This window comes from Alosa sapidissima, chromosome 21, assembly GCF_018492685.1.
Source record: "Alosa sapidissima isolate fAloSap1 chromosome 21, fAloSap1.pri, whole genome shotgun sequence".
Taxonomy (NCBI): Eukaryota; Metazoa; Chordata; class Actinopteri; order Clupeiformes; family Clupeidae; genus Alosa; species Alosa sapidissima.
Genome location: NC_055977.1, coordinates 20,543,582 through 20,564,281, shown reverse-complemented (window position 1 = coordinate 20,564,281; position 20,700 = coordinate 20,543,582). Strand labels below are relative to the sequence as shown.

Genomic DNA, 20,700 nt, shown 5'->3' with positions numbered 1-20,700 from the left:
TAGTTATGGACATAACTTACGTTATAATGAAAGATTCACTTTTTGAAATAAATTACAGAAATGTAATTTGTTCTAACACATTGCTTTTGTTATAGGCCTACTGTGTACACTCTTACAACAAATATGTTTTTTTTTATCTTGATGATTAGAACATCATTTATTCATTTGGCTGACACTGTTATGTCAATTATTACAAAGGCCAGTCTCCCCAGAGCAACTCAGGGTAAAGTGCCTTGGTCAAGGGCACAATGGTGACAGGAATCATACCCACAACGTTTCTGGCTACTGCATGCTAGCCTAAATAGACCACTACACAACCACGACCACATAATTTATAATGAAAAATAGTCCTGAGAAGACCTCTATTCAGCTGATTAAGTAGAAAAAAATATCGGCAAAGGTTTCCTGAGACTTTAATCTCTCAGTCTGGGCAGGACAATGGACTTTGAGATGCACCTGTATTTAATGCAGAATACAAAAATGGGTCTTTGACTTTTGATATCTTAGTTTAAATGTGTTTTAGCTCTGTATACACGGGTTTCCCGTTTACCAACAAAACTAGATGCGCGCGCAGCCTTGAGGCAGAAGACGCTTGGTGGCCGTCCACAACGTTATAAACTTAACCTAAATAGTCGGCTGCTGTAAACTACAATTGGATTTTTTTGTATACCCCTGTTGTCTCAATGATCATAACATCTAATTTAAGACTATATTTCAAAGTTTGACGTTCATTTGGATTATTAATATAACATTGTATTTTGTTATTTTTTGCGAAGACATGCATTTCGTTAGGGATATTGAACATATTTAACATTCTCTAACCATCGTGATTTTGAATTGGTGCAGTTTTCAGCACAAAAACTCATTTTATTCTTTTGCTCTTTTGCATTGCTCTATGCTGTTCTATGCTGCTTTCTGCCTCTTGGTTGTGCACGCATGTTTTCGTGACGTTCCATGGAAATCCATGTATAGGCTAATAATACAGCAACAACTACAACCCCAAAACAGAAAAAGTTGGGATGTTATGTAAAATGCAAGTAAAAACAGAATATGATAATATGCATGTCTCGTAAACCCATATTTAGCAGCAAAAAGGACTTAGACAACATCAAATGTTGAAAATGAAAATTTGGACTATTTCATGGAAAATATATGCTAATTTTGAAAAGTTGGGACGGGAGCATGTTTACCACTGTGCTGCTTCACCTCTTCATTTAACAAAATTCTATAAATGTTTATGAACTGAGGAGACCATCTACAAAGATACAAGGATACAAGGAAGTTTATTGTCACATGCATATAGTTACTGGAAGCAAGAAATGCAGTGAAATTATGTCTGGTGTCAGCCTATTTGTGCATTTATGGGGGGGGGGGGGTAAAAAGTGCAGTAGAAGAGGGGTTTAGTACTGTAGATTAAGTGGCAAGGGCTGCATAAGAAAGGTGGGGGGGGGGGGGCACCAACAAGAAGCACCCAAGAGCAACAGGGGCAAGGAAAAACTCCCTTACCAAGGAAGAAACCTTGGGCAGATCCACGACTCAAGGGGTTAACCCAACTGCCAGGGGTCTTGGTGTGTGTGTTGGGGGGATGACCGGGGAGATGGGATAGTGTGCTGTGTATGTGGGGAGAGGGCAGTGTGCAATATGTGTGTTGGAGAAGCTTCCTCATGAGACAATGTGCTGTGTATTGGGGGGGGGGGGGGGGGGGGGGGCAGTGTGCTGTAAGTATGTTGGGGATGTGTGTTGGAGAAGCTTCCTGATGAAATAATGTGCTGTGTATGTAGGGGAAAGGGGGGGCAGTGTACTGCAAGTATGATGAAGGGACTTACTATTGCAAGCAGAGTACTGTATGTATGATGTATGTGAGTGATGACAGTGAAGATGTGTGTGTGGGCGGGAGGGAAAACAATGAATTCTCATTATGCACCTAATTTGACAAATCTGGACTGCTGACAGGCCATCTTAGCACCTGGACTCTTCCTCTATGGAGAAATACTATTTAAATATGTGCAGAATTAATTTTCAGTTTTGAAAATGAAAGTTGTCCCATTACTCCTCGATATAGGATTTCAGTTGCTAAACAGTAAGGTGTATCCCTAGTCATGTTTTTCATTCCATTATGCACCTAATTTGACAAATCTGGACTGCAGACAGGCCATCTTAGCACCTGGACTCTTCCTTTATAGAGAAATACTATTTAAATATGTGCAGAATTAATTTTGCCATTGTTTTCCTGAAATATGCAAGGTCGTCCCTGGAAAAGACATTGCCTGGATGGCAGTATGTTGCTCAAAACCTGTATACATGATTCAGAATTGTGCTTTGCCAAATGTGCAAGATGCCCATGCTGTAGGCCAGTGGTCCCCAAACTTTTTCTTCCGAGGCCCAGCTTACTATGCCTGGCTCTAAGAGAGGGCCAGAGACTCGGAGTATATCAGTAACCATAAATAGCTTAGTGCTGTGAACAACAGCAGTCTACCTTAGTTGAATATTCCATTCCATTTAATCTAAAGGCTATTGCCATTTAAAGGAGAATTCCGGTGTGATATTGACCTAAAGTGTATCGAAACATGATACCGAGTGTGAACGTATGTCTCATAGCCCATCTCGGCTTGTCCCCTGCACTCCAAAATCTGGCGCTAGTTAGCCGATGCTACCAACATCTTTTTCAATAGTGGTGCTTCGGCATCGGGCTAGCCGTGCAAATAAATCACTGTTTTACACCCATTTACGAGGCTCAATGTATCTCCACACTTCATTGGTAGACTTCCTAGGGCCCTGACATTTAAAACGAGACATTGAGAACTTTGAAAAAGCACTGGTAGATTACTTACAAGACGATTTATACAGACAGTATCTTCACGAAGTTTAGCGTTTGCAGCCATCTTGAATTTAGTCACGATAAGTCGAGCAACGAGTAAGAATGAACAGCTATGATAAGGGATCAGATTCCAAAAATAATTCAGTGGAAATGCATGGATTCCAGTTGCTGCTACTGGAAGAAACTGGAATCCATGCATTTCCACTGAATTATTTTTGGAATCTGATCCCTTATCATAGCTGTTCATTCTTACTCGTTGCTCGACTTATCGTGACTAAATTCAAGATGGCTGCAAACGCTAAACTTCGTGAAGATACTGTCTGTATAAATCGTCTTGTAAGTAAACTACCAGTGCTTTTTCAAAGTTCTCAATGTCTCGTTTTAAATGTCAGGGCCCTCGGAAGTCTACCAATGAAGTGTGGAGATACATTGAGCCTCGTAAATGGGTGTAAAACAGTGATTTATTTGCATGGCTAGCCCGATGCCGAAGCACCACTACTGAAAAAGTTGTTGGTAGCATCGGCTAACTAGCGCCAGATTTTGGAGTGCAGGGGACAAGTCGAGATGGGCTATGAGACATACGTTCACACTCGGTATCATGTTTCAATACACTTTAGGTCAATATCACACCGGAATTCTCCTTTAATACCATTGTTAGCTGTGTTTATATTGCCATCATGCCATATCAGTGTAAAACGTAACTCAAATGAAAAAATACTAATAAAAAGGCTTTTGCATTCCCAAAACAAGTATATTTTATTAAAAATGTGTGAACTCTGAACTCTGAAAATGTAAAGTTCTCAAACTATGAGAATTTTATGAAGCGCTGAAGTGGTCTGAAATGACCACCATTCTAACTTTCACTCACCTGAACTTGTGACCTCTTTGTAGGCCTATGAACATTTGAACGAGTGAATACAAAATAGAAATAATTATCCCAGAAAGTCCCAGAAATATGACTAGAAGTTAGTTAGTTATTAACAATTAATTGATAAACTTTTACAATACTCTGAGCACTGATGCAGTCAGCATAGGCCTCTTACATAGACCTCTCCAGAATAAGTCCCCCCTTCTAACTTCCGTATCCATCCAACTTCCTGGCGTCGATTGTCTATGGGAAATAACATGGCGTTTTGAAAGATCGTACCTGTCAAACTCTGTAGGTGACAAAGTAGAAAAAGCTGCTGGGCAGATTGGCCTACACACTTCTGCCATCTAGTTTCCACTGGATATTTTTAGATTTTCGGTGCCGTTTAAGTAGTATAGTCTATAGTATACTACTTAAACGGCACCGACATGTTTTCTGGATTCTCTGAATGTTTTAATAATATTATGTCCTGTCGATGATTAACTCCCCAAATACGTCACAATTTCATGTTAAGAAGCATTAAAATTACATTGTTTCATCATTTGTGCGCACAAGTTTACACAGAGTGATGAATATCCCCTACATCTTTACTTCTAAGAGACCCTGGCTCTCTGGGATGCTCTTTTTCATACCCAATCGTGTTGCCACTTACCCTAATTAGTTGTGAAACATTCTTCCTTTTGTTTTCTTTATCATTAGTGGGTTTGATCCAGCAAGCCCACAGCATCCAGCAAGCCCACAGAGTTCTGAGCCATCTGGCAGAGCTCTAATGGGCTGGGCTGGGCTGTCTGTGTATATGAAGGTGTGTGCATGTAACTTTTGACCCGTATGTCCGATTTTCATAAATGAGGTACCGTTGGAATCCTTGGATGAGGCCGAGTTCCATGCCCCTGATCAAACCCACTCTTGCAGTTCCTCGGAACCGCAATTCTAGTTACACAACAAGTCCCAACTTTTTCTGTTTTGGGGTTGTATATCCAGCACAAAGTACAAACTGACAAATCAGATCTGAACTTGTATGATCCAGACTTGTTTATCTCTTGAGTTTCTGAGAACTGGGATCAGGAGGGATTTCATGTGGAGGCTTTGGGTTTTTTGACTGTAGGAGAAACAACATGGGTGGAGGATGAGTGTCCAGACATGACCCAGCCGGCCACTTGCCCTCCAGGGTAGGCCCGTCATCCCTTCCATTTAATTTTTCCATCTTCCATTTTGCCTTCCAATGCCTTTCTTTCCCTCCCATTTTGCATCTTCCACACTTAATTTGTCTTTTGTTTTGTGTTTTGCCCACTTCCACAGAAATGAATCTTGCCATGACAAGATTTTTGTGTCTTTGGCCCACTTTGTTGATGTTGTTCTATTCTGTGCCTTTCTTCTCTTTTGATGCTTTTCGGTCCTTATTCTCTTGTATTCTCTTTTCTGTCTGTGTTCATTTCCTTTCCTCATTATCATTTGGTCTTTCTCTGCGTCATCCTTGTTCCATATTATTCCCTGCTGTTGGCTCAATCTCCCCTTGATTTCTCCACACCCAGTTTCAAAAAGCAGCCACTGCTTGTTATTTCCTTGGATGGGCTCAGAGCTGAATATCTCCAAACTTGGGCATCCCTTATTCCGGTTCTGGATAAAATGAGTAAGGCTCTGTTCTGTGCAGTTTAACACACACACACACACACACACACACACAACACGGGCCACATGAGCTACAGTTGTAGCTCTTCTGGAAGTGATCAGTTGTACATCTTTGTTCAAAACTCCATTATGATAATTCTGCAGACTTGAATAATTTGCTGGAATTTACATATATTCCACCGTCCACTGACTCCAACATCCCTTTGTGTCCTGTCTTTCCTTAGAGCAGTGTGGCGTCTCGGCACCATACATGCAGGCCGTGTTTCCCAGCAAGACCTTCCCCAATCACTACACCATTGCCACAGTATGTATACACCAAATCGTCTTTTTCCAAGTATAAGTATAAGTATATATACTCTTTTGATCCCGTGAGGGAAATTTGGTCTCTGCATTTATCCCAATCTGTGAATTAGTGAAACACACTCGGTACACAGTGAACACACAGTGAGGTGAAGCACACACTAATCCCGGCGCAGTGGGCTGCCTGCATCAACAGCAGTGCTCGGGGAGCAGTGAGGGGTTAGGTGCCTTGCTCAAGGGCACTTCAGCCGTGCCTACTGGTCTGGGTTCGAACCGGCAACCCTCCGGTTACAAGTCCGAAGCGCTAACCAGTAGGCCACGGCTGCCTATTTGCCTCACATCCAATACCACAACTGCCCCTACACACTCACCACCATGCCCACCACCACAGCATTCACAGGAGAGTGTTGTTCTCTGTTTTAAATAACAAACCAGGATTGGCAAAAAACCCAATGGACCATCATAGGTAGTAATTCGGTTCTTCCTGTTTGTTTCCATTAGGGTCTGTATGCGGAGTCCCATGGCCTGGTGGACAACAGCATGTATGACCCTGTGTTTAATGCGTCATTCAGCTTGTCTGGCCTTGAGAAAGACAACCCTAGATGGTACCTGGGGCAGCCGGTGAGGTCATCTTCTCTCTTGACAAAGGAGTCTCGCTTTTTGAAGACCTACCTGTTTTCTCTGTGGGTGGGCTATACAGTAGATATCACACCCATGGGTGTTAGCATCTGTTACTAACACGTCTCTTAGAGCCTCAAGGAGGCTAAAACTAAGTAAGGGATAATGTATAGAACGCCGGTCATTGTCGGGAGATAGGTCCCGACAGGGCGAACCGGACCCCGACACGCAGCGGAGGGATCTTGATCCGCCCTGATGGGACCTATCTCCCGACAATGACCGGCGTTCTATACATTATCCCGCTTATTACACGGCTACAGTACTTACCAAAACGACACAATAAACTCCCCACGATATGACTCTTTAGCCTACATAGCCTAGGCTATAGCCTATTTGTTACCGTTTCATCATGGCTTTTGCTGAGAAACAAATAGTTCGCAACAACACACGCTGAACTTAAATCAAACATTCTTTAGAACACAGCTGATCAACTGTCTGCTTTCACTTTTTAATGAAGTTCCAATCCTTGCATAGTGATATGAAAGAATTGACTTAGAAGCACAAAGCCCATTTTCCTTGACAGCGGTCTGTTATACTTAGCAACGGTCTGTTATTCAGAATTAGCAGACCGCCGAACGTTGGGAAGGCCCATTCAAGTGAATGGAGCATTCTGCAGCACTATGAAGAGCCGTGTAATAATGGGTGTTAGCATCTGACCCTAACATGTCTGTTATGGCTGGCTTGGAACCACAACATAAAAAGAGGGACAACAGTGGTTTGGTCAACTAAATTTATTTATTTAGAAATCATTATAAATAATAAAGAACTGCAGTCAAAAAGATAAAGTCTAGAGAAAATAGAATGCATGAAAGTGTGTGGATGTAATGCAAGCATCCATAAGATGTTGAGAAAGATGAGTAAAAGTTAACCCTTTCGTGCCAGTGCCGAACATTCCATTTTTGGTGCTGGATGACCTCCTTACACAAAAAACCTTATTTCTTGAGTATAATACATACCATCAATGGGATATACATACCATTGTAATCAGAAGGGTCAGTTCTATCAAATGATGTAAAATACATATGGTAATGTTGATATAGTAATGAACAGTCTTTGAAAATCCTCTCCAAATGTATACCGAAATTCGTTAAAACTGAATTTCATTCGCATAAAAATGAATTTTCATCATATTTCTATATGAGATAGAGAAAAATATAGAGTGTATGACATGTGCAGCAAGTTGTGGGCTATTTAACAAAAAAGACTGAATTGGAATATCATTAACCTTTCAAAAGTTATGATAAAAAAAGTGATAAGTGTAAAAAAATGCAGGAAACGGGATTTAGAATGTTGACAGAATTCACATTCTCTTTCTCACCAAAAACATAAAAGTATGCATAAAAACTAATAATGAAGTCAGACACAATGGTTTAGATTTATTTGGTCCATAAGAATAAACCATTTATTTGTATATAAGCAAATGCTACAGTCAACAATAATGATATATAAAAGAAAAACATGTACCTTACCAGTAATACAGGAAGTAAGTATACTGTATATTTATTGAAGATCAATTCTGAAGAGACATAGAATACATTTGATTCAACAGATACAACTTCCTTATATAAATTAGTGTAATATGAAAATGATATACATCTATAAAATGTATTATTTATGAAAAGCTAGGAATACAATCAACTTCAACATCACTCAAAAATCAATGTGTCTAAACATTTGAAAGTGGATTACATAGAACAAGCCTGTTGAGAATAAACACATACACATATAAACACAAACACACACACACACACACACACACACAGAGGAGGATAGGGAAAGGTGGGGTGGGGAACCTGAAGGTTAAACACAGAGGACCTATGACTCATAACGAAACGCATCCCCTTCTGTAGAATGCCAAATCTGACAGCAATTTTGTTTACCAAAAAAGCAGTCACCTACCGCTAAACTCCAGGCCATACAAGCTACTTTAGTGTTATTATGTATTGTTTTTATAACAAAGCCAACCATTTTTCTTTGGCTCCTGCTGTACAGGAATATGTACTTGATGAAAAGATGACAGAGTAGTAGTTGGAGCAGCTGAAGGCGAGGCTGAAATTTTGACGGAAATGCCTGCCAGCTGTTGTGATAGATTTTCGCCAAAATCTTTCTGGCTGTAGCTACCGAACCTAGGTTCAACACCAGATTCTGCATTGCCAAACTTGAAATAATAAGAAACTACTGAAACAGCAATGTCAATGGAGAAAAAGTGTACACAATATGTATTTCTCATTTGGTCAACGCTCCCTGATCCCTTCAGAGACTTGGTTCCCCAGTAGCAATGGATATTAGGGAGGGAAGTGAAGTCCCATGTCAATGATCAATCCCAGAAAACTGTGAAACTCTTCTGGGGTCTCTTCGTCCCATGCCCCTGCACTGTGTGTTTGCATACAACGGCCTACTAAGCACAACCTCCCACCCGTTCCGGTTGGTAAAACCACATATGCCTGGGACAACAACATAAAAATCAACATAACAAGTCTATTTCAGTGTTTTAGTGGCAGTCTACACCACCCTACGCACGCCACCTAAATCTATACCTTCTTCCTCCATCCTCACATGGTCTTCAACATTGTGAGCGCAAGCTCATCAGCAGTCAGCCACCTCTTCAGGCCTGCAAGGAGGTCTGTGTAGGTCTTGTCATCCTCCATCTGAAACAACAGTAAAATCATACAAATGTAATACATTTATTAATTAAAAAAATAAAATCACAAAACTACATATGTGTGCACATACATACACAAGAAGAGGTAGCCTAAACTATTGAAGCATTTTGAGTAACTCAAAAATATTTAGAAGTATGAAAAGTCATTTTATTACACATGGGTTTAGCTACCCTAAATCTGATTGCCTGGCTGGCATTAAGATAAAGACAGATTACATTTCACCTAGTAACTAACTGCTTAAATGCAATAATGACATTTCTGACATAATATGTGATTTCACATCATGTTTTCTATAAAACTACATATTGAGAAGAGTAGAATATCAAGTCATGCCATCTTAGAAAATGTTGAGACAAGCACGTCTGATGTTTGGCATTTAGAAGCAAGGTAAAACAGTTCACTACAAACTGCCTAGCGAGGTAACAACCCGATGAGAGGCAACACGTTAATTAGCACTACATTTCTGACAGAATCCGTGATTTCACATCTTGTTTTCTACAACTACATATTGAGAGGAGTAAAAATATCGCTCAACTTATTTCATGTAAGAGAACGCAACTTAGAAACGCGGCGCCCATTGATTTATTCAGCTTTGGTATGCTATACTGACTTGCCAATATAATGCTTACCTAACAAGCAAATTGGTACTAGAAAACAAACTTACTTACAGGTTATATACTAACAGGTTTTTAAATGAAATTGTCAAATGAAAATAACTGATATAAAAAGCAAACGAGAATACTGCAAGCAGTTCAGAGTAATGCAGCTAGCTAAAGTTACATGACGATGCACTTAGCCCCCGCTATGCCATAATGTTGACGCTGATGAGAAAGCATATTACTGTCAAATAACATGATTTTATGACTACAAATTAAGATTAACCATAACTAGAAACGATGTAAAATATATATTACCTCAGTTTATCCAGCTGTGTGGTTTCCAGTCGAGGTAAACTCCAACGAAGTGCAGGTGGCATCTGGCGGTCCATGTTAAAATGTACGACTGAAGTGAAAAGTTTTTTTCACGACTCATCTTCAAGTATCCAAAACATTTCGCGCCATAAACCCCTTAACCAATCATATCAAATTGAAGCTTATGTTGTCAGCATTACGGGGAAGATTTCAGAAATAAAATCAGTCATTGGACAGCTGAGATATTAGATGATTGGTCATCGTTAAAATTTTAACGAAATTAGAATGGTCGGGCTTGTAAGGGGTTAAAGAAAGACAGAAGGTGCCTGTTGGAGAGCAATCAACCAAAGTGTCTACAAAAGCAAAAATGAGAGAGAGAGAGAGAGAGAGAGAAAAAAAAAAGAGAACTCCTTAGCCCAAGGTGTGTGCCATAAACCAATTAGTTGAGCCAGACAGGCACTATAGGTGCACTGGCTATGCCAGGTCTGAAGAGAGCACAACGGGTTGTACTTCGCCTCTTAAAGTGTAATTCCGGAGTTATTTGAACTCAGGGTCTTTTTCACCATGACAACAAAACAAACACCCCCTTTATAGAGCTAGATTGACCTACATTGACCAAAGGAGTACCGGCTTTACAGCCCAAAAGGCTAACAGTGTAAGTACTGAGGGCAGTGCGCCAAATGTATCCAAACCGCCATTTTTTAACCACTAATAATGCTCAAAATAGCACCACACTTCTGCAGTATTATGAATAGAGTCCCTAAAATGAGGCATCAATAATTTAGTGAGTGTACCAGGAGTTTATTAAAAAGAAGTTTTACAAGACTTACCCACTGTCCCACGTAAAGTCGATTACCGAATGCAATGCAAAAGGAAGGAGTCCATTGAAGTTAAGTTCCAGAAATGCAAGTATACTTTTCTGTTTGTGGCAGTTTGATCAAATATCAGTTAATTATAGTTTGTAAAAACTTTGGAATAGTTTGCAAAAACTTTCCTCCTTGAACTGAACTCCGGTGCATTCGGTAATCGACTTGTACAGACTTTCCCCACAACATGGAGGCGACCCGTTCGACTGAAAAAGACCACTTGAAGGCGTCAGGAGGGAGGTTTACATATAGCACAGCTACCAGACTGATCCAGCTAACTACATACTGCGCAGCTACCAGATTGTACCAGCTGGCTACTAATTGTGGAAAATATTTTAAGCAATGTTCATTACTGATTATTTTTCTGTCCTTTAAATTATGAATATTTTTCAATCTGTCACCTCCACAGATCTGGCATACAGCTATGTATCAAGGACTTAAAGCTGGAACATTCTTTTGGCCTGGTTCTGATGTCAAAATTAATGGCAGTTATCCCAACATATATGTACCATATGACGGGTATTCTATATGCCATGCTACACACTTTGATATTTCAGACTTTCAATGTGTGTGTACCGGTAATAGCTCGAAATAACCTCTTTTTTTCAGCGAAGTGCCTTTTGAGAAAAGAGTCTTTACTGTCCTGGAGTGGTTGCGTTTACCAGAACATGAAAGGTAAATCATTCATCTGATTAATTTATCTCTGAAATCATTCATCATTCATCAATGATTCAATCCGCAATATATATGTTTCATTGGCACGTAACCCAAGGGACTATAACTGTCTTGTATGATTTTTTCCAGGCCAGATTTCTACACCCTTTATCTGGAGGAGCCTGACAAATCAGGACACAGATATGGTCCAGTCAGTGGAGGGGTAAGGTGCAACCTTCACGAGTCATTCCAGAGGTCTTAAACACAGGAACTTGGCCAGGCACATGTAATTCAGTCATTATCACCATTACACACCGACGGAAATACCTAGATCACTGCTCATTGAGAGCATCTGTACGCAGACAACTTAATGATGATTAAAGACATGCTTTCCCCCTTGCATGGTGTACTACAAATCTTTCTGCACCCCTAATAACATAAACATGTCAGAGTGGCATGCATGTGGATCAAAAGCTAACATACAGTAAGCAGATACACATGGCAATCGTGAGGGTGTCATTTCCCCCTACAGAATGCAGTGGAATGCAGCCCTATAAATTGTACTACATGCGAGAAAGAAGTGCCAACGTAGGTGCTGCTCTAGTGGATAAAATGTGATGCAGTGAAGTACAGGGCGTCCCTACTTGCATTCATTTAGGGAGATAACAATCAGTCTGTCGGAACTAGATCGGGTCGAGATACTAGCATAGGAAGCTCTGAAAGACCAGCTGCGTATGAAATATATTAAATAAAAGAAAACAACCATTTTATCATTCATGTAATGAAACTCCTAAGATATACTGTACACCTTATTTGACCTTCAATAATGAGACATTACGTCTCCTTTATTCCCCTTTTTGCTGACTGGACCTGTCCCCATGCTGCTCCCATATACCTGAATTGCAATGGCGTATCATGCTCTGCCTATCCACAATCTTTACTGTCCATTCCCATTTTGTGATTTTGTTAGTCACGTTGAATAACAAAATGAAATTGGCATGGATGAAAGGGAACCCTAGCAAATAGAGAAATGTTTTTATGTTGATTGTGAGGTGAAATAAAGAGTTTAGGCTTTTATTGAGAAGACCTTTTTGAGGATGGTCACTCAAATGAGCTTTAAAGGACCTATCTGAGGCAGCTGAAAAAAGTGAGACAGGAATTATGGCTGAGGTACTCACAGACTGCTTAGGGACATGCACATTAACCTATATTGTGTAATGAAGCAGATTTTTGTCAGTACCTGTGGTTTCTTCCCTTCCCTAAACTGGGTTTGTATCCAATTCCTAACCCTAACCTAAGCCAGGTTCATACTTCCACGGGGGTTAACCCTCCCTCCCATTAGTCTGGATAGTCTGTGGCATGTCATAGTAATAATGAAATTAATGTTAAGATAATAACTGGTAATACATTATTGACATGCATCCTGGTGGGTTTGAGACACCAGACACCACTTAAGAGCCTTGTAGTCAAATAGTCTAACAAAACCGTTAATCCAGCAAGTAACACTGCATTTACCAAACGTTTAATAAGAAATAATTGAGAAAATTCTGTTCAACATACCTGTTTACCTATCAGTAGCTCCCATAGACCACTCTCTTCTCCATCAGTGGTTGCTGGCAGCTGGGTTAATATTGCTAACTTAATATAATAAAATCTCGACTTTAACCTCGTAACATTTCGAACTTCATAGCTTATTTTTAATATTTTATTCTTCTAAAATGTTTATTTTATTTGGCTCAGGCATCGCTTGAGCAGCTACGCATCTAAACCCAGCCGAATTCTACTCTCGACTTTGGACAAATGAGGTGGTGACACATCATTCCATTATTATCGTGTCGATCTGATAGCCGTGCAGATCAGGTGCCCACACTAGGACTAATTCAATGATACTAATGAAGAAAGGTACCTACTTTTTTTTTATTTATTTATTTTAATTTTAATTAATTACATTTATATATGACAGAAGGTACACATACCACAGATATGTTAATTCTACATATTCAGTACTCTTTCAAATGCAAGCATTTTTTGTTATGCCATCTTTATATCACTTAAATGTAAAAAGTACACCTTTCTTCACTTTTGGCAAGATGCGTTCTGAACAGATGAGAGTTTTGTTTTGTCCCAGGGGAATGTTCGCCAAAGATTCTCGAACCCAACTCTCCAATAAAATGTTGATGGTCACAAAAGCCTTAATGTTACCTGTTATTGTAGGTAGTGTGATTTTTTTTCTGTTGGGGTGTGGTTATGGCAACGTCATGGCAGAAGTTCGTTGGGGTAAAAAGATGGTTGTAGAGCATCCTGTTGTGCTATAATAGGTAATGATGAATTTAACATATTTTTATATAATTTAGAGCGCATAGTATCAACAAGTCAGATACCGTATACAAACTTACTGAAACAACAGAGCTAGAGGCTCCAACAGGGCTCGGAGCTTGCCTGGGGATGCAGGACAACTCAGGAATATGTGGGCTGAGTAACACTCAGGAAATATCCACTCTTCTTCATCAGAGTTAAGCCAGGGGTAGTGAGAGTGTGTGTGAGATGGGGTTCATTTCTCCACAAAAATGTTTCCAAATTGAGAGCATCTGTATGCAGGCAAATTAATGATAGTAAAAAAGACATGCTTTCCCTCTTGGTGGATGTATCTGTCAACATCGATTTAGAAGAACATAAAACTTTTCATAGTCACTTTTGTAACTATTGTATTCTCAGGCTATTGAGTTGCAGCTACGTATGTGTCGCCTACGTAGTCTCATGGAACTCACACGTTGAACATCTGAGCAAACAAACTTGAATGTGAGACTCGGTGGCAATACGTCTGTGGTGTATACAGTACATCAGTATCTGCATCAAATTAGATCCAGACCCAAGCAAGCTAGCCAAGCAATCAGCCAGAGTTTTGAGTAAACTGTCCTGGAGGAGGAGAGCTCACATGTGAGGGACAAAGAAGATGTCGATGCCATTGTGGAGACCAAACACATTTGCAGTGTAGCAAGCAGTGGCTCTACATTCACAAAACACATACACACAGCTCTAAATTTAGTCATTGATGAAGGTGCTGTTACTCAACTGGTTTATCAGTTCAGAAATCACATATCCATTCTTGTAACCTCTTTTTATTGCTCTCTTTAACTGTAACAAGCGCGGCTACACTTTGTCAGTGCATCATGGAGTAACGGTGGCCTCACATTACATGTCAACCCCCCCCCCCCCAACCTCACCCCCTGGGATTTGTGAAAGGGTGAAGGTTCAGTCTGCCTTTCCCATGAGATAACAACTTACAAATTAATCATGGACCAATGGCCTTGTACCAACATCAACTGAATGGTTTATTGTGGTGGAAATCTCCTGCTTGAATTAGAACTTGAAAAGTTAATATTTATAACCAACTTTCAAGTGGTGAAACAAACATAGCTTTTGTGTACATGATTAATTGTTTAGGGAAAAGTAACTGTTGGGTGTTATTTATAGAGCCTGTTGCAATAGCACAGTACCTGTGACATTTTCTTCAAGACTTGAAAAGAGAATCTTGACTTCGACAGGAAGGAAAAGATGGAGATGTGGGTTCTCACTGACCATATTATCTCTTAATGGTGGCACATTCTAGTTATCATGATTGTCATATTGCTTCAGTTCTACTTACAACAACTACATTTAAATACATTAAATTGTTTTTCAATTGTTTTATATTGTTTCTATTTTAAATTTAATTCACTCTACTCTTGCTAAACAAGCTCACGTTACATATTACAAGCTCACATCATAACATTCACCCAACTCAATTTTCTCATTTAATAACTGTGAAATGTTAAGTAATGACTGCTCTCTTGCTTTGAATAAATGGAATGTTCTTCTTGGGCAATTCACTGCAAAATGCAGAGTGATTGCTGGGATATTGCCACTCATATCTCTCATCTAATCAAATATTAATAAATAGTTTTACCAGGTCTAACTGTTGTATAATACAGAATAAAAAATATTAGAAGATAGAGGAGACCAACCAACATATTAAGTTGTGTCTGCACAATTCAACATTTTCATTACATTTATCAAGGAAAAAATCATCAGTACCTCAGGCACTTGAAACTAGCATGACTAAGCAAGACTAGTGTGTCATGGTACAGAAGACTCAACAGAGTCATCCAAATAAATGGATGGTTAAATTACATGCAACTGATTCATCATCTAAATACTTCAGAAACATAGCTGGAAGGAGAGTGAACTGTGAATAGTCATTGCCAAATACCTCTGAAATAAGCCATGCTTCACTGCAGCCCAATTTCAATGTGAAAAAGAGCAAAATCACAGTTTTTTAGTTGTACCTCCGGTAGGTCATGCCTGAATTGTTTATACCATGTTGATGGGTTTTAAATGAAGCCTTGTTTACCTTCCCTTGCAGCTTATCGAAGCCATCAAAGGGGTAGACAAGATCATCGGCCAACTGATGGACGGCCTGAAAATGCTGAATATGACACAGTGTATCAATATCATTGTCCTAGCTGACCACGGTAAGAAATGGTGTGCTACAGTAAAGCAGTGCTTCATTAAACTGCTTAATCAAAGCAAACAGCTAGATGTAACAAGTCTCACTCTCTCAAAAACACAATGCACTGTAAGACAAAACCCTTTGCAAATGTTACGCAGACTTGCAGAGGGAGCTGTAGCGTAGCAGAAGCATCTGCATCCAGAACCCAGGCTTGAAGTGTAACCTGAGGCCATTTCCAACAACCACTCCCTGTCTATTTCTTCGTTTCTTGTCCACCCTTCACTGTCCTACAATGTGCTCACTCTCTGAACACCACACCACATCTGGTCTCAAAGCTTGTCACAATACAATGTGGAACTTGCAGTTGCAACAACCAATTAAAGGCTATAAATAACCCAATTTATATTTTAAAAGAAAAATGCGATTGAAGATATATTGAAGAAATTCAAAACATCACCAACAGAACAGCCTTCATGAACATTTCAGGGGGTTATCAAGCAGGCACCTTCCTTCATAGGCGTTTCATTGAATTAGGCCCACGACACCTCCAGAAGGCTCAACAGTGGTATCTAGCATCCCAGACCAACCCCCATCCACACTCATGTTGGGTTCTCTAGCAACAAATACCGGAAAATTATTCGATCCTCTTCATTGCTGCGGCCATTTATGATCCGATTAGCAATGTTACCAGACAAACCGCAATCCCTTAATGTGGGCACCGACATACCAACAAACCCTTCAGCCAATCCTCTTCGTTGCTGTGGCCGTTTATGATCCAGTCAGCAACATGTACTTTTCAGTCATTCCTCTTCGTTGCTGTGGACGTTTATGATCAGCAACATACCCAAACAATTCAGGCTACAACATGACCCCAAGTAGTCTGTGAGCACCTCAGCCATAGCCATTGGCTTGCTTTTTCAGCAGCCTAACTGTTTTACAGCTCCTTTCAATGACCCTCCTTGAAAACCAAAGTCTAGCAGAAGGGTTGTGCCTGTCTTTGCTACAAGGCCTCTGGCACCTCTTGTGTGTGCTTGCAAAGAGTGATCACATAACGCCAATTTTAGCTCAGCTACACTGGCTTCATGTCAAATTCAGGTTTGAGTTTAAAATTTTACTTTTTGTTTTTAAAGCCCTTAAAGGTTTAGCCCCACCTTACATCTCTGAACTGCCCCCACACTACTAGGTCACTCAGGTCACAAGACCAACTCCTGCTTGCTGCCCCACGTACACGCCTTAAAACCCGTGGCGACCGAGCTTTTTCTCTAGCTGCTCCAAAGCTCTGAAATACCCTCCCTCCACATAGCAAATCCTCCCCTACAATTACCTCCTTCAAATCCAATCTCAAGACATATTTTCACTTGCTTTTAATACAGAATGATGTTTTTGGTCTTGTTTTATTTTTCTTATTTATTTTTTATTTATCTTATCTATTTTCTTGCCGCTGCTACTAATGCTGTCTTGCCACAAATAATCACACTTAGTTTGTGTAGATGTATGACCTTTGTGTAGATGTATGGTCTTATTGTAATTGACTTATTAGCTAACTTTTTCTTTGTTCAGCACTTTGGCTCAACCCCTGTTGTTTTTAAATGTGCTATATAAATAAATGACTTGACTTGACTTGGCGCTCTCTTACCTCTGCTACCAGGTCTGCATACTTAGATTTTTTTCTTTCATACTGTAGGCTTCTTCAAGCACATCTTCAAAGGGAATAGTTAGCAAACCCACCAGTACTTTTAAAACCTGATTATATCTCCAGGTGTAGCGACCTTGGGTCGGGCTAGTTTTACAACCAGAAAGAATATGCTTTAAAGAGCCATGACCCATGACTTGCATCTTCACCCATCCATTGACTGAGGTTCTGTGCAGTTGGATAAACATTATAAGTGGCTCCTACAATAAAGGCTAAATGACTCGCAATACACATTACAATGTAGTGAAGTAAAACCCCAGACCTCCAAACAAGTTGAATGAACAGTTCATGAACCTTTTTTTTCCTGTTATTTTTAAGGAATGGAAGAAATAAGCTGTGCCAGAAAAGAAGCGTTGGAAGACATGATTGGGGACATCAGTAACCTTTTTGTCAATGAGGGCCCATTTGGGAGAATTAGAACAAAGAACAACGACCAGCCTTGTATGTGAATATGAACTAAAAGTTAAGCTTCAAACACACTTTTATTTAATTTCTTTGAATGACTACAAATATGAATAAACATTTCCTTATTTTCTTAGTGGACTCTGCCGCCCTCGTGACCAATATGACGGTAATTTGATTGCTAATGTTGACTCTTGGTGTATGTGTAACCTTCACTTTGTTAAGTATAAAAATACTGGAAAGCCAGTCCTTCTCACCACATCTAAACATCATACACTGTCATAACTAAATATCTCATGCACATTATCATAAACTTGTTAGTTCTGTACTGTGTATATTCAGTGGTCTGATAATACTAATCCCATTATTCTTGTTATTCATATGATGTTAACATTTGTTTTGGGGGCTCTCCAGTGCAGGAGTCCCAGTCAGAAGATAAAGCCATATCTGAAGGCTCATCTGCCAAAGCGCTTTCACTTTGCTAATAGCAGGCGTATCGAGGATGTCACTGTGATGGTTGAACCTAAATGGCTTTTTGAGAGGTGCTGCTCCCCTCTCATTTTCTTTATCTCTTCTCAACTTCCCTTTCCTATCTTCTGCTTGATTTGTTTGTTCTCCTTTCTTATCTCTTTCTTTCTCCCTTTCTTCCCGTTTTTGGTTTCGTTCTTTCTTTCTCCACCCTGGGGAGACCCCCCCCCCGTTCTTCCTTTTATTATAATAATATTTTAATTATACACCCATACAACCTTCCATTACTGTACATACAGAAATGGCAGCACTTTAGTCTGCATTGAAAGTCTTAATCTCTTTGGTTGTTTTTTTGTTGCGGACTCTGAAGGAAACCAGGATCCCTGACTGGTTGTGCTGGTGGTACTCATGGATATGACAATGATGTTTACAGCATGCAGGTGCGCACACGTGTGTGTGTGTGTGTGTGTGTGTGTGTGTGTGTGAATACATTACATATTACTGTATCGCCCTGTGAGTGAGCATGTAAATGTCATGTGATTTGTCCATGTGTGTATGTGAGCATGTGTGGTTGTGTGTTTGTGTGCACAAGTGCATGTTTTGTGGATGTTAACATGACTCCATGCTGATTGTAAACCCTTGGTCTCTAGCCTCACGTGACCACTTTTAACCACTTTGTGTTCCAGGCCATGTTTCTCAGTTATGGTCCCAAGTTCCTTTCCCAAACAGAGGTTGAACCATTCTCCAACGTTGAGGTGTACAACCTCATGTGTGGTGGGTCATAAAGTCTCCTTTTTTGTTATCTTAACAATGTACTTTGTTAAGGTGTATGGTAAAAAAGAAGTCTTACCGCAGCAAAACCAGTGCGCTCTACTCCACCATAACAGGAAGAGGACATAAGCACAGTGGTGTTTTTCAAGTTCATAACCCAATAGGTTTACTGTAAAGGAACATTGTCATCACTCTGTACACACACACACACACACACACACACACACACACACACACACACACACACACACACACACGCACCTGTACATGACTGAGCTAAACTGAATGACTAAACTGTGCTTCCCCACAGACTTGCTGGAAATCTCACCAGCAATTAACAATGGCACCCATGGAAGTATGAACCATCTCCTCCGGAAACCCTGGTTCACCCCGCAGCACCCAGCAGAGCAGGTTGGGCCTGGTCAATGCCCTCTCCTGACTCTCAATCCTGGGGATGAACTTGGCTGTGAATGTCCTGCTCTGGTACATTATTGCTTTACCTAAACTTGTTTTTGTTGTTGTTTTTGTTGTTGAATAGCTTGTTCATCATAATGAAACCGCCCTGCTCAAAGAACAAAGGGAAACAGCATTTTTAGCCTTTTTAAGAGCATTTTTGCATATTTAGCAATCATCATCACCATCATCATCATCATCATCAACCATTGTTTATTCAGGGAAAAATTGACTGAAAATTAAGCTCTTTTGTAGCAATGCCCTGAGTTTAGAAACAAAGTCAAACAAAAACAAGGTGCTGGACAAGTGTCGTGACTCATATAGGGATTGGCATGTAGCCCCACTAGACTTTTACGGAAAAATTTAGTTTGTGTCTGACTGTACAGCAGGGGTGTCCAAACTGCACACACACATCCACACAACCAGAGACACACACACAAACAAACACACAACCATGCACACACTCACGCATGCAAACAAGCACACACACACACACACACACACACACACACACACACACAAGCATACACAAAAGTTGCAAGAGTAGGGGATGGAGTAGGAGATTGAGACAAATTGACAAGTGTGATTTATTTTTGCAGAGAGATGTACAGGACTGAGTGGCGGTCATATTTTGTACCGCTGTATGGTACATCTAGTTTAAATACTAAATACTAATTATTTGAAATAAATAATAATAATAATAATAATAATAATAATAATAATAAATTATGGCATTGCACATTGGTGACTCTCCTGGCACTGAACATCTTAAGCAACATTGTGCTCTTGAACAGTCTGTGGGCAACTGGCAAATTTGCCAGTTATAATACATAGGGTCAGTTGCTGTCTGGGTTATAGCTGAAGGAATACAAACTATTCTCTTTGAGGGCAGCTGGCTGAAGAGACTCTTAAGGCAGCTAAGGTTGTGAAACTAATTTTCATCAGCCCAAATCAACCAAGACCAGCAGGATAATAACCTCTCTTATTACAGTGAAATTACTCAAACTAGACTCAAAACATATCACAGGAAGGAAAAT

At 40.0% G+C, this 20,700-nt stretch overlaps 1 protein-coding gene across 1 annotated transcript in view; it reads left to right on the top strand.

Moving 5' to 3' along the window:
* The window catches only part of LOC121695858 (ectonucleotide pyrophosphatase/phosphodiesterase family member 3), a 45,502-nt gene that overhangs the window by 11,131 nt on the left and 13,671 nt on the right, over positions 1–20,700 (top strand). The window contains exons 5-18 of the mRNA XM_042077012.1: positions 4,792–4,855; positions 5,219–5,316; positions 5,540–5,619; positions 6,117–6,236; positions 11,143–11,252; positions 11,343–11,408; positions 11,538–11,610; positions 15,790–15,898; positions 17,888–18,010; positions 18,109–18,140; positions 18,386–18,513; positions 18,810–18,879; positions 19,126–19,213; positions 19,521–19,693. Coding sequence (XP_041932946.1) covers positions 4,792–4,855; positions 5,219–5,316; positions 5,540–5,619; positions 6,117–6,236; positions 11,143–11,252; positions 11,343–11,408; positions 11,538–11,610; positions 15,790–15,898; positions 17,888–18,010; positions 18,109–18,140; positions 18,386–18,513; positions 18,810–18,879; positions 19,126–19,213; positions 19,521–19,693 — 1,334 coding nt within the window. The remainder of the gene's footprint in view (positions 1–4,791; positions 4,856–5,218; positions 5,317–5,539; positions 5,620–6,116; positions 6,237–11,142; positions 11,253–11,342; positions 11,409–11,537; positions 11,611–15,789; positions 15,899–17,887; positions 18,011–18,108; positions 18,141–18,385; positions 18,514–18,809; positions 18,880–19,125; positions 19,214–19,520; positions 19,694–20,700) is intronic.